Source organism: Centruroides sculpturatus, unplaced genomic scaffold (assembly GCF_000671375.1).
Source record: "Centruroides sculpturatus isolate CEXI.00-Female unplaced genomic scaffold, Cexi_2.0 scaffold118, whole genome shotgun sequence".
NCBI lineage: Eukaryota > Metazoa > Arthropoda > Arachnida > Scorpiones > Buthidae > Centruroides > Centruroides sculpturatus.
The window spans coordinates 1,002,532-1,019,803 of NW_019384377.1; the positions used below are offsets into that span (position 1 = coordinate 1,002,532).

Genomic DNA, 17,272 nt, shown 5'->3' on the forward strand with positions numbered 1-17,272 from the left:
TTTTTATTGATGGTGATTATAAATATAAAAAGATAGCTAATAAAGATTTAACTTATTTTAATGAATTACTTAATGTAAATTTTTAGTACTTCCTATAATTTATTAACAATAAATTAAACATTAAATATTACAGAGTGGAAATGCATTGCGAGGTAGTTCTGAAAGTAGAAGTTTATGGCCAAAGAATGGAGGGTAAGATTTTAAGAATTATATTATTCCAGTAAAATCTTATTTTATTAATAAATGTTTATTATATTTTAAACAAATTTAATTTACACTTCATAAAAAAATCTTTTTTTAAACATGACTTTTATTTAATTAATTAATATTGTAAAAACAGATATTGAAATTAATGAAAATACTAATGAATAAATGAATAAATTCATTAATCAGATTTTAAATTAGTCATCATAACAACAGAAAATCAATGTAGCTTTGAGCAATATATACATAATCTGTCTACAAATAGATAGATATCAATAGAATGACAGTAATTATGTCAGATTTTAGTTTTCACAATTTAACTAATTGGACATAAACTTAAAAGAAGACATAAAATGTAAAAATAATTAAGAATTTTCACTAACATTAATAATTGTTTTCAAACTGAGAAAGACAATGCGTTATATTCAAAGACAAATGTATAATTTATTAATTTTTATTATTGACTCTGAATGCATAAATGTATATTGTATATATGAAATTAAATTTTAATGAACTGTTCACTATAATATATAAAGTTTAATGGAATTTAGTTCAACAAATATCTTAAAATGAAAATAATTAATTAATTTCTTAATAAATTTTTCCAATATTAACTTGGATGTATTTCTTTTTTTAAGAACAAATTTTAATTATTCCTGATAAAACTGTCTATTCTAAAGAATACTCTATTCCTGTTAATTACATTTTTACAATATAAATTCATTTTAGATTCTATTGAGTTAATCAAAGAATTTTCTCATTATTTAACAAATATTTTATAATAAACTTGACAATTTTTAATTATTGATATTGAGTAATTGTATTTTTGATGATAAGTTATAAATTTTTGTTCTTTGTTTCAAAATGAAGATATAATAGAAAGAATTTATTCTCATGATTATCATATTATATTTTAAAATGGTAGTGTTTCATATACTGTGTATCATCCAGTCACAAAATATTAAATAACTCTCGAATACTGTAAATTTATTACATAAAATATTTTTATTCAGAGTTAGAGAATAAAAGTGTACTTTGCTAGAATCAGAAAGTAGAAAAAATCTTTGTGGTCAAATTAGGTAAGGACATTTTTAACAATTGTATGGATACATATCTCTTAATAAAAGAGATGCCATTTGCATTTTCTAAGATATTTATAAAAAAAGATAAAAGGTTTTAATATTTTATTTTACTATGGTAAAATAATGCTATCAAGTTGAATATTTTATCAAAATATCTTCCTCTTGACTCAACTTTGTAGCTTTTATGAACTTATAAACATGTTTTATTTTAAAAGAAAGATGAATTGTTTTTGTAAATCCCAAAACACTTTATTACTATGCATTTAAAGTTAGATACTTTTTCCACACATTTCTAAGGAGAAAAATCACACATTGAATAAAAATAAATTGCCTAAAAATATTAAATTTTAAAAATATTTTTTTCTCTTTTCCCTATCTGAATTAATTTATCTTTAAATTCTGTTATACATATACACAACTGTAAAAATAATGCTGTTGTTCAAAAATTTATTTTTGATGTCATAATTCTTTGTTTACATCAAATTTTTAATGACTGTATTTATTTTTCAATATAATAAATATAAAAATATGAATATATTTATACTTATAATTAAGATGCAAATAAAATGATTATTTTTTAGCATTATATAATTGCACAAATCATGAAATTTTTAACTACTATATATTATCAATTACATTTGTTTAAAGTTTTCTTAAGTTATGTACCATATTTGTTTTACAGTAAAAAGTTTAAAGTAATTAACTCTTCAAATTAGATAATGTAATTTAATTTACATGCTAATCAATAAAATTAATTAGTTTATAAATTAAAAATTATTTATAAATTAATAAATTTTAAACATATATTGATTTCTCAAAAATTTATAAGTTGTTGTTTGAAACAATACAAATAATTGTAATGAATTTGCATCAAGCTTTATAATTCTAGTAATATATTTAGCTTTTTGAAAGCTTGGGTTGTGTTAAAATCATATAATTGAAATATTTACAAAATTTATTTATTTAATAAAAAATTTCCATTAAAAATTTAAAACTGTATTCAATTTACAAAATTTAAACTGAACACAAATTTTATATACATTTTTAATGGAGGGTTTTTTTTATTAAATAAATACTGTTTGTTAGATAAATATATTGTTAGATTTTAAGTTTTTGAACATCAGTTTTAACAGTACATCTATTATAAATACAAAGTTTAAAGCAAATAATCATACTTACAGTTAAAGCCAAATCACAATTGCCTGAAAATTAATAACTGTAAATTAGTTCTATATTATTGCTGGTTTATCAAATTTACAAAGCATAGAATTTACATAAATTTTATTCTAAATTGTATTCAAGATCATCAGCATTCGTATTAATTATATGTAAACAGTGTAATAATATATGGTTTATAAGCCATATATTATTACATAATATCTCTATTTAGCCATTTTGAATATGTTTCATTGCCAGAACAGTTCTTACATACATAACTTTAGTTTTTTTTTAAATATCAATAAACTGTATAAATGAAAAAATACATTAACTTTAATATACAAAATAATACACTTGTATTGTTATTGGCTTTTAGTCCCTTAAAACTAATATAAATAGACATTTCTTTAATTTTGTTACTCTATAGTTAACATATAAAGTATAATGAATATATTCACAAATTAAATTTGTTTAATTTTGTCTAGATATGATTAAAAATCCACATCACAAAATTTATAAAAATTATACAGTTCTTTAGACAAGGCTCCCAACAGTTCTCTATAATCTTGTCTCAAATTCTATTTAAATATTATTGGTATTTTATATTTGTCACATTCATGAATTAATTTAGCACAATCTTCTGTAATATGCAACATTGAAAAATTGGAAGAATTACACCATAAACAGTTCATAGTCACAAAGTTAATATATTTGTTAGTAATAAAGATTGAAAGTTTATTTAATCTAATCTGAATAATTAATTGTTTAATAGAGATGTTGGTTGATTATTATAAATTATTAATTGGTTCAGACTCATTTTGAGATCCCTTGTAAAAAGAGTCTTCCTCTTTTTACAAGGGATCTTAAAATAGGAATAAGGTTAAACTCTGCTTTAGTATCTTCTGTTTACACCCAAGTAGAAACATATATGGTTGAATAGATGGGATCTTCATTATTTTCTGATAAAAGGATGAAATAAAGATTGCAAAATTGTTTTTTGGTGGTCTGTAAATGGAAGATGCCAAAGTAGTGTTTAATCTTATTCCTATTTAAAGGGTCTTCCTTTTTTTTCATGAATCTGAACCAATTAATAATTTATAATGAAACCAAAGCGCAGATTTAATAACTGAGAAAAATAAACTTATTTCAAATGAAAAATAACTAGTAGTACCAAATTTCACTTTCAGTCATGGACGTTTGCAATGCTCCTCTGGATTATTAATTATATGTAAAGATATTATAACATCTATATTTATTTTCTAAATTTGAATTATTTGGTTGTTTTGTTTTTGAGACTGAGGAAATTGATTCATAATTTCATTTGTGTACTTTTCAATTTTTCTTATTGAGAAAAACAAGCAGAAGAAACTAAAATTCTTATAGCATGAAATTTTATAACATTTGTTTATAACATTAATTTAAAAAATAAATAAATAAAATTGAATTTAAAAACTTTTTTATATTTTGTTTGATTTTTATATTTATATTTACAGTAGAGCATCGATTATCCAACCCCCGATTAACCGTCACCTCGGTTAACTGACCGCGTTCTAGTCGGCAAATTCAAATGTCCGCTAGTGATGTGACGCTACAATATTTGGCTATGTCTTGGCTACTTTAATATTATTTTTACGTGTTTTAGCTGGCAACACTCGATCGACCATGAAAGGGAGCCAGTATTTAAACAAGGCTTAATTTTCTAATTTTTAACGATACAATAGCGACGATTATTATTTTTAAAAAAAATTTGATAGGCTTAACATGGAGGAAAATTCAATGCGAAGTAGGCTAATAGCGATATACTAATATACTAATTACATGGGATATAAGAATATACTATACTAATAATGGATTTTTTCATACTTTTTGGTTATCTGACTTTTCAATTATCTGACCAACCCCAGTCCCCAATTGAGTCGGATAATCGATGCTCTACTGTATTTGTTTTTAATCTTAAATTTAAATGACAATTTTGCAAATGAATATTTTTCAATCAAGTTTTATTGTTTTATTTTAGTTTTTTAATGAATAAATTTGTATACAATAATAAAAATAATCAAATTTACATTAACTGTATTTTGTATTACATTTGTACAGTAGAGTCTCGAAAACTCGGCCTAATGTGGACCGAAGGGTGGCCAAGTTTGTGAAAAGGCCGGGTTATCGGGAATGGAGTTAAAAAAAATAAGTATGAGTGTTTCCTCAGAAAATACTGTACTGTACTTGTATGTATTGTTTACTTGAGAATACAACAGAGAATAAACTGCAGAAATACCCTTAAACAAAGGAAAAGTACGTCCTTTATGAAGGCATAGAGCCTTTACTACATGAAAATGAAAATTAATGAATACACTGTGTACAGTAATTTACCTGATAAGACAGACCTCAGAAAAATACTTTATGAGGCATAAAGCTGTCTATAATGAAAATTAATTAACTAAGGATTTTTTTGCTCTCCCAGGGTGTGGCCGAGTTATCCGGACTGTCGGGTTATTGAGTGTCAAGTTTTCGAGACTCTACTGTATTATTTATTTTAATAAAGAACAGTAAACATAAATTATAAAGAAACATTTTTTTAATAAATAAAAACTGTAGATATTTTGTCGACATTTTCTTATTAAAATTTGAATATTTCAAATTTTAAATTTAACACATTTCAATGGTTTGATATTCTTATAATAGTTCATACATTATTTACATTTATATTCCTCATAAGCTGTCTGTGTTGAAGGTGTCTCCAATTGACCTTGAATATGTTTAAATATAAAATTTCTGTGATTTTCTCAGTTTATCTATACATTTATCATCTCATGTATACTACAGTGGCGTGCCGTGACATTTGATGATAGGGAAGCTGTGTTTCTATAACAAGCCAACTTCGAGGGGCAATCAGTTAATTCTTTCTTTAAATGTATTTTTAATAGATTATTTATCTGACGTACTTAATAAATAAACAAGTTCAATATAATTACCTCTGTTATTACCCTCTAAACCAATTCTTACTTTGATAAAAACATATAACATCTATTTATTTAGATATAATATATCTATTACCCATAATTATCTCGTTACAATTTTCAATATTTATTTTATATTATTTACTAATGTTAAATTCTATTCCGCTTCGATTTCCAAATTGCTTCAAATACGAAAGAATCGACGATTTTTCGTGTCTTTTGCCAGCTAAATTGTCAAAGACATTCTTATTCCACACACTAATTTCACTCTGTAAATGCATTTTTATGCATTTACAGAGCCATTTTATCGTGAAAATATCGAACAAATTTTTTTATTGAAGCGTTTATATTTAACTTAGGCATTGGCCTTTCTCTTTTAATAATGTTTTCTTTTTCATTATATGATCTCGAGCCAAAACTTTTTTAAAATAAATTTTCAATATCGCAATTACATTCCGAATCGCTAGCCACGATATAAGGGCTAAAATTAAAAATAAAATTATAAAAACTTACTTGGTGAAATAAAATGTGTGGTGGATATACATACCTGGTACAAAACATTCTTCAATTGTATGAATATACTTTTAAAGAAAATTATAATTAAATATAGCTTTGTAATGAAACGTACATAAAAATAACATAAAATATTCTTTACTCTTTAAATCTTAACCACTTAGTCAAATAGCTCCCTACGAGTGGAATCAGAGACAGTCCTGCTAAGTGTGCGGTGTGTACATGCACACGGGCTGCCAAATCCCAAGGATGCCGATACCGGTCAATTTCAAATGCCTTGTTTGTCACATCACTAATATACCTCAAAAGACGCGACAGGGTTCTTGTAAATTTTAAACGTTTCTCACCATAGCTGTAAAAGTCTAAATATGTTAAACTTAATAGATTGTCCATTGTTTGTTTTCTAACTAATTTGTTTTAGGTCCATGGAAATTTCCAAAATTTACAACTTTTTGGTCACTCTCATTGAACTGGAAAAATGTCTGTCTTTATTACATCTAATATTTCGAAGAAATCAGTCCCGCTGTACTCAGCTAGAGATTGGTTTGGTTAGGCTTTTGTTTAAGTAAATTTCGGCTCTTTCATCAGGGTTTTGTTTATGTCCTCAATTCCCTAATCACTTAATTATTTAACTACTTCTTAAGTAGAAATAAGTCAAAACCAGTTACTTTGTACTCGAATATTTGTAGTTTCGGGAAAATGTGGAAAGAAATTTTTATGACAAACGGATACATAAATCGTAAATTTAAGGAAAATAAATTCTAGAGCTTTTTCTGTACCTGGTGCATCTCTCTCATTCATTAAATTTAGTTGTAAATTATTCTTCCAAAGTAACAGTTAATTTTTTAACATTATACAAGAATTGTACACGTTTTTTTCTACATCCCCTTAGAGATGGGATATACAAAATCGTAATATCACTGGTTTAACATTGAAATCCGTGAGTAATATAAAATCGGAGAGCGGAATAAATATATCAAATATTTAACGGAATTTTTTAAACTCCTGTCAACTATACAGAAAACTATCATAGAAACATACAGGTAAATTCTTATCGGTTGGGTTAAGTTATAAATCTACTCGTGATTCATGTAATCGGGCGAGGGGAGCCAAATATCTAGCGGGCGGGCGGCTAACAGCCTAGAACCAGTCCTGGATAGAATTGGATGTGTTATATGTGTAGTAGTCACCCAAGGTCCTAGGCTTCACCAGCTAAACCGGGTGAGGTTGGTGCTCTGTAAAGCACATGCGCGAATCTGGCTTTTTGGATGCTGACAATACAGCGCTTCAACTCCACCACTAATATTTGAATATACAATAGCAATCTTATCTTTTTTTTCATGTGTAGTATAGAAATTTGTAATAAGATACATAATGCAGTTATAATAAAATATTGTGCAATTATTTTCATATAATTAAAATGAATATGTATTTATTTTTTAGAAAATACAAGGGAAGCGGTGCATCCACTGCTTCTAATGACGGCACGTCACTGGTATACTATCACAAAAATAAGAAAATTTAGTAGTAAATTGTTTCAAGATGACAATTAAATTTCAACTTTAACTTTAATTGAAAGAATAAAGAACAAAAATAATTATTAAACATATTAGAAATTAAAACATAAATAACATTATTATTACTATTATATCATCCAAAAAATCTGTTTAGGATCCAATAACTTCTGAAGAAATGTAAAATCAAATATACAATTGTGTCTAGTCTATGAATGAAATCAATAGTGCCAAATTTAATAATGATTACCCCAAATGACCTTTATCTGATTTTTCAGGAGTTAAGCAATCATTAAATTTCAAAAGTAGAAAAGAATAAAATTTTAAAGATATGAAATTACAGAGCATAATAATATCATGCATTACAATTCATAATAATTGAATACAAATTGCTAATAAAAGACCATGTTTTCCCATACCAAATGTCATACTACTATAGGTTATTTTTGATGTTAATTTAAATATATTTTCATTATTTGTTAATCCTCATTCAATACTGTAGTTTCTTTTGAAGATATTTCAAGATTCTAGCATTTCTTTTCATATTAGTAATAGAGATAATAGAGAGATAGCAAACCTGATGTACTGTACAATGTTTGAAACAGCATGTGCAATGATTTTGATACTATTTATGGGGAAAATTTAAAAGTAAAATGATTTTTATAAATTGAGCTTAAAATCTATGTTAATTTTAGAATTAATAAACTTGAAAAAATTTTGTTATAGAGAATAAAAGTACTATATTTTATTTTGGTTTATTTGATTTATTTTATATTGTTATACTAGTTGCAAAAACCTGCTTCGCTGGGTTTTTATTTGTATGTAATATAGTTTTATATATATATATATATATATAAAAGACTGTTTTTCTAAGTAATCTAGAATCTAGCTGCAAGGACCCGCTTCGCTGGGCAAAAAGTAACGATAGTGAAGATTAAGATAATTACATTATAGCTAATCTTACCCGTTTTCACAGAATGCAAGAATTAGGTCCCCCGTTTCCAGACTAATTAGAGAATTTTTACGTTTAGTCAAACGAACTATTTTCAACGTTTCTGGAACGTTTACAATCGTTCTATAATCGAACCAATATTCGAATTTTATGTTCGAATTTAATTCGAACAAATTCGAACAAAACATTCGAAATAGAAAGCCACTTTCAACCACTTTCAGCCTCATATCTCCCGCACCCTTATAACTATCGAGACGCAACCCACCCCTATGCACGAATGGAGACTTGGGGCTACTACCACATACAAACACCATTCACGTGCGATGTGTAGTTTTTGCGGGAAAGTGAAATATAGGGACACACACATACATTTTTATATATATAGATAGATTTAATATTGTTTATGCTTAAATTTTAAGTGTAATTTATCAGTTGCAACAGTATTTAGCCATCATTTAGAATTATTTATCAGCAATTTTCATTTGTTAAACTTGTGAAAATTTTTATTTACATAAATGTTTTTGCTCTATAATTTTATTTTAATTTCTAATAGTCAAAAAATGTGCTTAATCTCTGAAAGGGATTATTAGGATTATTAGGATGATAATGATTTAGAAGATATAAACATTTTTCTGAATTTGCATTTGTATAAAACTATTGTATGAAAAAAGAATGTCATCTTGTGCAATGCATTGTTAATGCACATAGATTACTGTAAATCAAAAACTTAAACTGAGTCTTTCATTTAAAAATTTTATTAGTTCACATTTATATATATTTTTCTGTTTTTAAATACAAAAACAACTATAGACATGCATTAATTTAGTCAAATTAGCATGCAGATGAATAATTAAAACTATTTGGATTAAACATTTAATGAATAAGATTTAAATACTTCTTCCTTTTTTATTGTGTAGATGCAGTTCTTCTGAATTTTTTCTTTGACAGAATTATACTGTTGCTATGAGATATCTGCTTTTTTGTGTTATTTTCTTTATTCAGTCTCTGTTTTCAAACTCTGACATGAAATAGAATACATATTAAAGATGTTTATAATTTTTAATAGAGAAACAGTCATAGGAAAAATACTGAAGACATAAATAATAATCTCAACACACAATATTGCTTGAAAATGTTTTGTTTTTGAATTAGAAATTGATCAATTATTAAATACAGAATGGCACATTATATAAATAGGTAACATAGTAAAAGTCTTATATAATAAGAAGAAAATAGGTAATTTATTAATAGAAAATTTCATTTTCTTTTCTATATATGTGTAATGATAATGATAAATCAATACAATGAATAAACTTTAGTTATCTTCATTAAAAATAATTAAAATAAGTTAGGGATTTACTTTATGTATTACTGATTTAATCAAAACTGTTTAATATAGTTTATTTTATATGGAAACTATATAAGTTATAAAATATATTTGCTTGGAATATATATATATTCTATAATTTTTATATAGTTTCTTAATAAAATAAATTATATTAAACATTCTCTCTTTTTCCCTCTCTGTTTTCTTTAGTAAATACACACTCGCTCACTCTCACACTAACACACTAAAGAAACTAGAAAGAGTAAGAGAGAATGAGGTTTATTCTTTACATGAAAAAATAAATTGTCTTTAAGTAACAGATTTACATAATATTATTAAGATAATTATCCTTTGTTCTTATTAAAGCAGATAATTCAATATAAATGTAAGTACTGCAATTTTAATGAAGGAAGTAACATTTAAAAAGAAAAATCTTAAATCAAAACAAGTGTACTGGTAAAATATTCATAAACTCATGTACCATAATTATATATCTGTTGGAATAATTTTTTAATTTTCAACATAATTTTTTTAATAATAATATGTAATTTATTTTTATTAAATTTCAAGTGTTTTGAATATATTAAATATTGAATAGCTTAAATAATTATGAAATGTTTTTTTAAATATAACAAAAATGAAATAATGTTTACATGCATATTCTAAGAGAATTACAAAGTGAAGGTTTAAAAAAGTCTATTTTTAGCTAAAAATGAAAATGAATAAACTTTATAACTGGAAAATGTTTGAAATTTTTAACTCAATGAACTTTTATTAAAAATTATAATAAACTATTCAAAATCTATTCATATTTACATAATATAATGAATTTAAATTTTTCTGTTTATGAAAAGTTTTAAAAATAACCTTCAGAGATCATTAGGTTAATGTAATCAACAAAAAACAAAAGAAGAAAAAAAAAAAGATGATTTAAATTCAGTATACTAAGTAAATTGGGCTTTGTTCAGCCTGCTTCAAGATTTTCTTTTCAGCTTTATTTAAAAATGTTTATTATATATAATAAAATTTAAAACTTAATATGTAATTTTAAAATAATTTTAAATCTATTTAAATACATTGGAATTCAATTCAAAAATCGAAAGATAAAATATGAGATTATTATTATTTTTATTTTATTAAATTAAAACATTCATGTAAAATAAAATTTATTTATTTTCATAACTTTATTTGTAGATATAAATCTTTATCCAGCTTTCATGAATGGGATATTTACGAGATTTATAATAAAATTATAAGTTTTATAAATATAAATCATATTTACTTTCATTTTATGTGTACTATACATAGGCTGATCAAACAAAACTTTTACTTGCAAAGAATGAATTTGCTGTCATTGATAAGTTACTTCAAATATTATCTCATAAGTCCATAGGAAGTAAATTTTGAAGAATTAAGTGCTTCTTGTGGCATGTAGCAGGTAATTACAAGCATGGCTGGCTCATGGCATAACCAACTCTACTCCTTGCAAGTAAACATTTTATTTGAACATTTGGCATGTGTGTGTATTCACACATTAATTTTTATTTTTTATGTTTTTCATTATATTAATATAACATACCTTTTTATATATAATGAATTCTAAATAGCACTATTATCTTATTTATATTTAAAGGGCAGTTAGTGTTCAATCTTCTAAATATTATTTGTTACATATTTAACTGATTGAATTTTTTCATAAGTAATAACAATTTTATTTTCAAATATATAAATGTTATTTTATCCAATTATCTAAAATTTTGTATAGATTTTTTAAAAATACATTGTTGAGGGAACTTTGAAAGTTCTGTTAAATTAACATAATTAATTACATTAGATATTTTATTAGACACCACATATAATTTCATTATTGAGAACAAAATATTTGTTTATAATGGTTTACTCTAGGGTTAGTTGAAATGAAAAGACAAAAATAGGGTCACCTTTCAGTCAGCTGAATAAGTCATTTAGGATTACATGATCAATGTCTTGTGAGTCTATATTTCAAAACATCATTTTTATGAGTTATATTGTTTTCTGGTTTTGTATTACAGAATTTAACTTTATATATTTACATATAAAGTTGAATTCTGTAATACTGTGTGTTGTGTGTGTTTATTTATATATTTACTAGCAGACCCTGCCACGCGTTGTTGTGGCTCAAAATGTATCTATTATAAATGTATAACACTTTCCCCATGGGGGGAATTTTTCGAAAAATCCCTTCTTAGTGTACATTCTCTTGATGTACCCTATTAAAACGCAATCAAAAACGCAAAAAACCACACGTAAAATAGTATAATAGAAGCCAAGTTCTTCACAGTAAGCCTTAATCCTGTCCATCTCCCCCAGTGGGGGAATTTCGACATGTATATTATATAAAAACACGTGTATTTGAATGCAACGTTGTGTCAAAATTTCAAAGGAATTGGTAGGAACAAACGAACATTACATTTTTATTTATATAAATAGATAGAAAATGATCTGCTTTAGTTCATCCTCACAGAAAAGCATAATGCCTCACAGAAAAGCAAACTTAGGTTGTCGTACTCGTAGCGCCATCTGTTGGACATAAAAGCCTTAACCCTAGATGATATCTTTTAATTTATATAAATGTTTAATGAATAATATACAGCCTATGTCCGCCCTGAAGTTCCATTCTAAATATTGGTTAAAGATTACATGCAAACGTTTTCGGATCATTCCCTGGGTCCTTTCTCAAGCAACGATTCATCTTTAAAATCATTGGTTTTAAAGACGAATCATTGGTGAAAGAATTTTTGAAATCGGATGAGTAGTTTCGGAGATTACCCGCTACATACAAACTTACAAACATTACCTCTTTATAATATTAGTATAGAAGTATAAATATATATATATGCACATACATATGGGTTTTTTCCTACGGCTATGTGAATATATTTGTATATTTCCATTAATTTATTTGAAATTATTAAAAATCATTTTTAAAAACTCTTAAAATTAAAAAACAATAAATTTTGTTTACAAATTTAATTTTTGGTCTATCTATACATCTGTTCAATTGATAGAAATATGTTAAATTTATGTTGCTTTTTAGTCATCACTCAACAATAGGTATAAGAAGCAAAGAGAGAAATAGAGATAGTGAACCTTCTGAAAGAATAACTCAGATTTGGTATCTATTATGAAATTTTTTTTGTCAATAAATCCATCTGTAACATAAATATATATTTTAAAATTTAAAACTTTGTTTATCACTTAAATATTAAGTGTTTTTGAAGCTGAAAAAAACAATCTTAAAAATACATGGTCTTCTAAAGAAATTGTCATTTATCCATNGACTGAATAAATTCTATTATAGATTAAAACAGTCTAATGAAGATAATATAAGATTCTTACATCAAATAATGCTAAATCAAAATTTTAACTCAGATAACAATAAAAATCTATGGCAATATAATTTCAATAAATTATTACAATTTTTTGGTGTATCAAACAGACTATTTGATAGTTCAGAAACGAATTGGCAATATGGATACTCTCTAATGATCAAATCAGTGTTTTCTCAATCAATAATAATGGATCAAAACTTATTATATCAGTCTGTATACCATTTATGGTACATCGACATTTTAAACATTTTGTCTACTTTGAACATCATAACTGTTATCAGGTATAACCCCATAGGCTTCGGACCACCCCGAACATTATAACTGCTAATATCAATATGAATATAAAAAGATTATTAATTCAATTAAGACTTAATAAATATTCATTGTTTATCAATAATACTTATTTTGATTTTACTAAGGACAGATGTTATTGGTGTAAATCAAGTGACTATTCTTTGAACCATATACTAAGAGACTGNTTTCTATCTTGATTGATTATGAATACTAAGTTATGTATTCTATTAAAATTTTATTTTTTTTCTCTCCTAAAAGCATTATTTTATGTAGTCATAACTTTAAAATGTTTAAATTATGAATTTAATTTTTTTTAAAGTTTATTATCATATTATAAATTTATATGTGTAATTAGTCAATTCTCTTTTACAAAAATTATAAAATCACCTACAAAATTTTGTTAAATAAGTGTTTTTGGAATAACAGCTTATGTGATACATATCTTTCTCATGAGTAAAGTCTCAGATTTGGCACATTTGCTTAAATAAAAGATTTGCAGAAGAATAACTAAATTTAGGTCATTTAAAATTTTTAAACTAAATTTCAATTATGTAAAGACCTTAAATACTTAAATTAAATCAGAACTCTATAACTCATTAATTAAAAAATTTATAAAAATAATTTTTTACTTTGTGTAATTATAGCGAAGTAATAATTCTAAATCAAATCCATCAGTTTCTGGTAAAATTACAACTCAATTTTAATTTTAAAAAATGTGATTAATTTTAATTTTTTTAAAAATAACTTTATAAAATAAAAAATTAATAACAGATATAATATATTTAATGATCTTTATCATTTGAGATTCAAAGCTTATCAGATTAATTTTTTATGCAGATAATCTTATTAATTACCTTAATACATAGACATTTGACTATTATTCATAATTATACATATGAAAAAACTGCTAATATAATATATGAGGGCGGTTTTTTTAACCTCCAATGGTCCATAAAACAAAGACAAGTGTAAATAACAAAATGAATTGATTAACAAAACTTGTGTACAAACATGGTTACTTTTCAACATAATCACTATGAAGATTGAGGCATTTGTCATATCTGTGGACAAGCTTTTCAATTCCCTCTTGATAGAATGTTGTCACCAGTGACTTGAGATGGGCCTTAATGTTGTTTTGAAGATTGTCATTAGTCTCAAACCTCTGCCCTCCTAGTAACATTTTCAGTTCAGGAAAGAGGTGGAATTCTTCACACATTAAAGGTGTGAAGACTTCCACCCAGCTCGGAACTTTTTTAAACACCCAGTGTATAGCCATGATTTAGTGCCATGCAACTTCCACCTCTTTCCTGAACAGAAAATATTACTAGGAAGGTAGAGGTTCATGACAATCTTCAAAACAATGTTAAGGCCATCTCAAGTCACTGGCAGAAACGTTCTATGAAGAGGGGATTGCAAAGCTCATCCACAGATATATCAATGCCTCAATCTTCACAGTGATTATGTCAAAAAGTCACCATGTTTGTACCTAACTTTTGGTAATAAATTCATTTTGTTATTTACACTTGTCTTTGCTTTATGGACCATCAGCGGTTGAAAAAAAAGCAGCCTAAGTAATTATATAAATATCATAATATTATCAATTTTGTATGTTAAATCTTCAGCTATATTTATGAATTTTAGACAAATATTTCAATACTTAACTTCACAACACACTGGGATGAATATAAAAAGTATAATTGGTTGTGAGTTGCACTTTTTATATATTTCAGTGTTTGTAAAGAAAAGTGTTTTAGTAATATTTTTTAAATTTATGAATTAAAATCCTGTAAGATAGGGACAATAAATTACATTCTATCATGATTTTGAATTCAGAGTAATTTTGAAATGAACTCATAAATTTCAAAATTGCTTTATTGGAGCTCACTCACTTCACATTAATCATTACTTTCTCTTTATGTAGATTAGTAAACTCCAATAAAGCAGATTTTTAAATTTAAAAGTGTTTTTAGAAACATAAATTTAAAATGATTTACCATATTTATTCTGATAAATAGTCTATAACTTTTACTTTTATGGATAATACAGTACTGTACATATACATAACAAGGGATTGGAAAGTATTGGAATTGTGTCAAATTTGACCTTTCAAGTTTTTTGCAAATCTCCACATTTCGAGACCTCCTGAACCCAAAAAAGTAATTTAAAAAAAAAAAAGCAAGAACATTTTGTGTGTGTGTTGGCGTTTATTTTATTTAATATCTCAGGGTGGAATGAAGATTAAGAAACAAAATTCTGCACAGTAGCTTGAGTATAAGGAGCATTGATGCTATTAAATTTTGGTGATGAAACATCAAAGAGGAGGGGAGATAGATGGTGATCATGTGTCATATCTCGCGTGGGGTTGGGCTTAATGTAGATTTAACTTGTTGTTAGCATTTACAGATCTTTATGAAACTCATCTTTACCCTCAAAATTAAATCCTTTGCTAATATATAATAATTAAAAATATATAAAGTGTTTATAACAAAATCTCATAATAGATGGCACTACATATAATTTTTATTTATTTATTATGATTAATAATTAAAAAGTAACTTGTTATTAAATCATAACTTGTTAAAATCTAAGAAAAAAAAATATTTTAAAAATCTTGAACATAAACTAATATTAGATAAAGATAATACAGTCAACCCCCCTATAACACTGTTGATAATTCCGTTTTATATGAATTCCATGTTGTACGAGTCACTTAGATTTTACAAATACGTGAGCCGTTCACAGCCCAGCACATGTATTTGCAAAATCTAAGTGACTCGTACAACATGGAATTCATATAAAACAGAATTATCAACAGTGTTATGGGGGGGTCGACTGTACTCTGTTTTGGTCAACAGTACGTAAACTGCATAAACAAGATACTGAAAATCAAATTGACTTTTTAACCTGGTCACTTTATTATAAAAGAATAACTGCTATAACTAATATAACCATTATAGAGACGCTGAATCTGGGAATGAAATTTTAGATCCGATAATTACCTATGACGAATTAGAAACATCAATCAATAAAATGAAAACAAAATCTGCACCAGGTATGGATCTAATTACAGTTAAATTCTTAAAATTATTACCACCATCAGGAAAACAAGCATTGCTTGAATTATTCAATTTATTCTACAATTCAGCAAACTTTCCGGAAAATTGGAATACAGTAAAACTGATAATCTGTATATATAAAAATGAATGTATGTCTGTTGTCTGTCTGCTCGTCCTTTATGCATTACCACACCATTTATCCAATTGCCATGAAACTTTGGGAAGTTGTTTAATATACTCCCGCAAAGGTTTCTGGCGTAGTATGATTGTCATGAAGCTTTGGGAAGTTTTTTAATACACTCCCGTGAAGGTTTCTGGCATAGTGCATTTATCCTACGATAGATGGTGCACGTTTATACTGTGTATTTGATCAATTTCAAATTGTGAAGACCATTTCCCCCATTCAAAAAATATCTCTATATATGCATTTGTGAACTGTTATTTACGATATTTGTAATAATTTTTGTTTAATCACTTTATTTCAACTATTTTTTGCTAATTATGTATTAGCTCGAACTTTGTTAAAACGTTAAGTGTATCCCGAACAACAACCGAAGTTGTAAGAGAAAATTCGCCTATTTTATCGATCTAGGGACCCCCTAGATCAAATTCCAAGATTCCAAATTTTAATATCGACTCAAAATAATTTAAAAAGACAAATTACAATAAAACGGTTTATTATCCAACTATCAGAAATTTCACAATGTGCCAAGGAAGAGAAGAAGGAGCAATTAAATAATTAAAATTGTAAAGGATTTAAAATATATATATAAAAATAGGGAATATCGCACTTCTGACAATCGCTGCAAGTGTGTGGGCTAGATTTGGAGAATCCGTGCTTCTC

At 25.8% G+C, this 17,272-nt stretch overlaps 1 protein-coding gene across 1 annotated transcript in view; it reads left to right on the forward strand.

Annotated features, from left to right (window-relative positions):
• The window catches only part of LOC111617411, a 131,317-nt gene that overhangs the window by 64,649 nt on the left and 49,396 nt on the right, over positions 1-17,272 (forward strand). Inside the window, exon 2 of the mRNA XM_023358709.1 lies at positions 134-192. Coding sequence (XP_023214477.1) covers positions 134-192 — 59 coding nt within the window. The remainder of the gene's footprint in view (positions 1-133; positions 193-17,272) is intronic.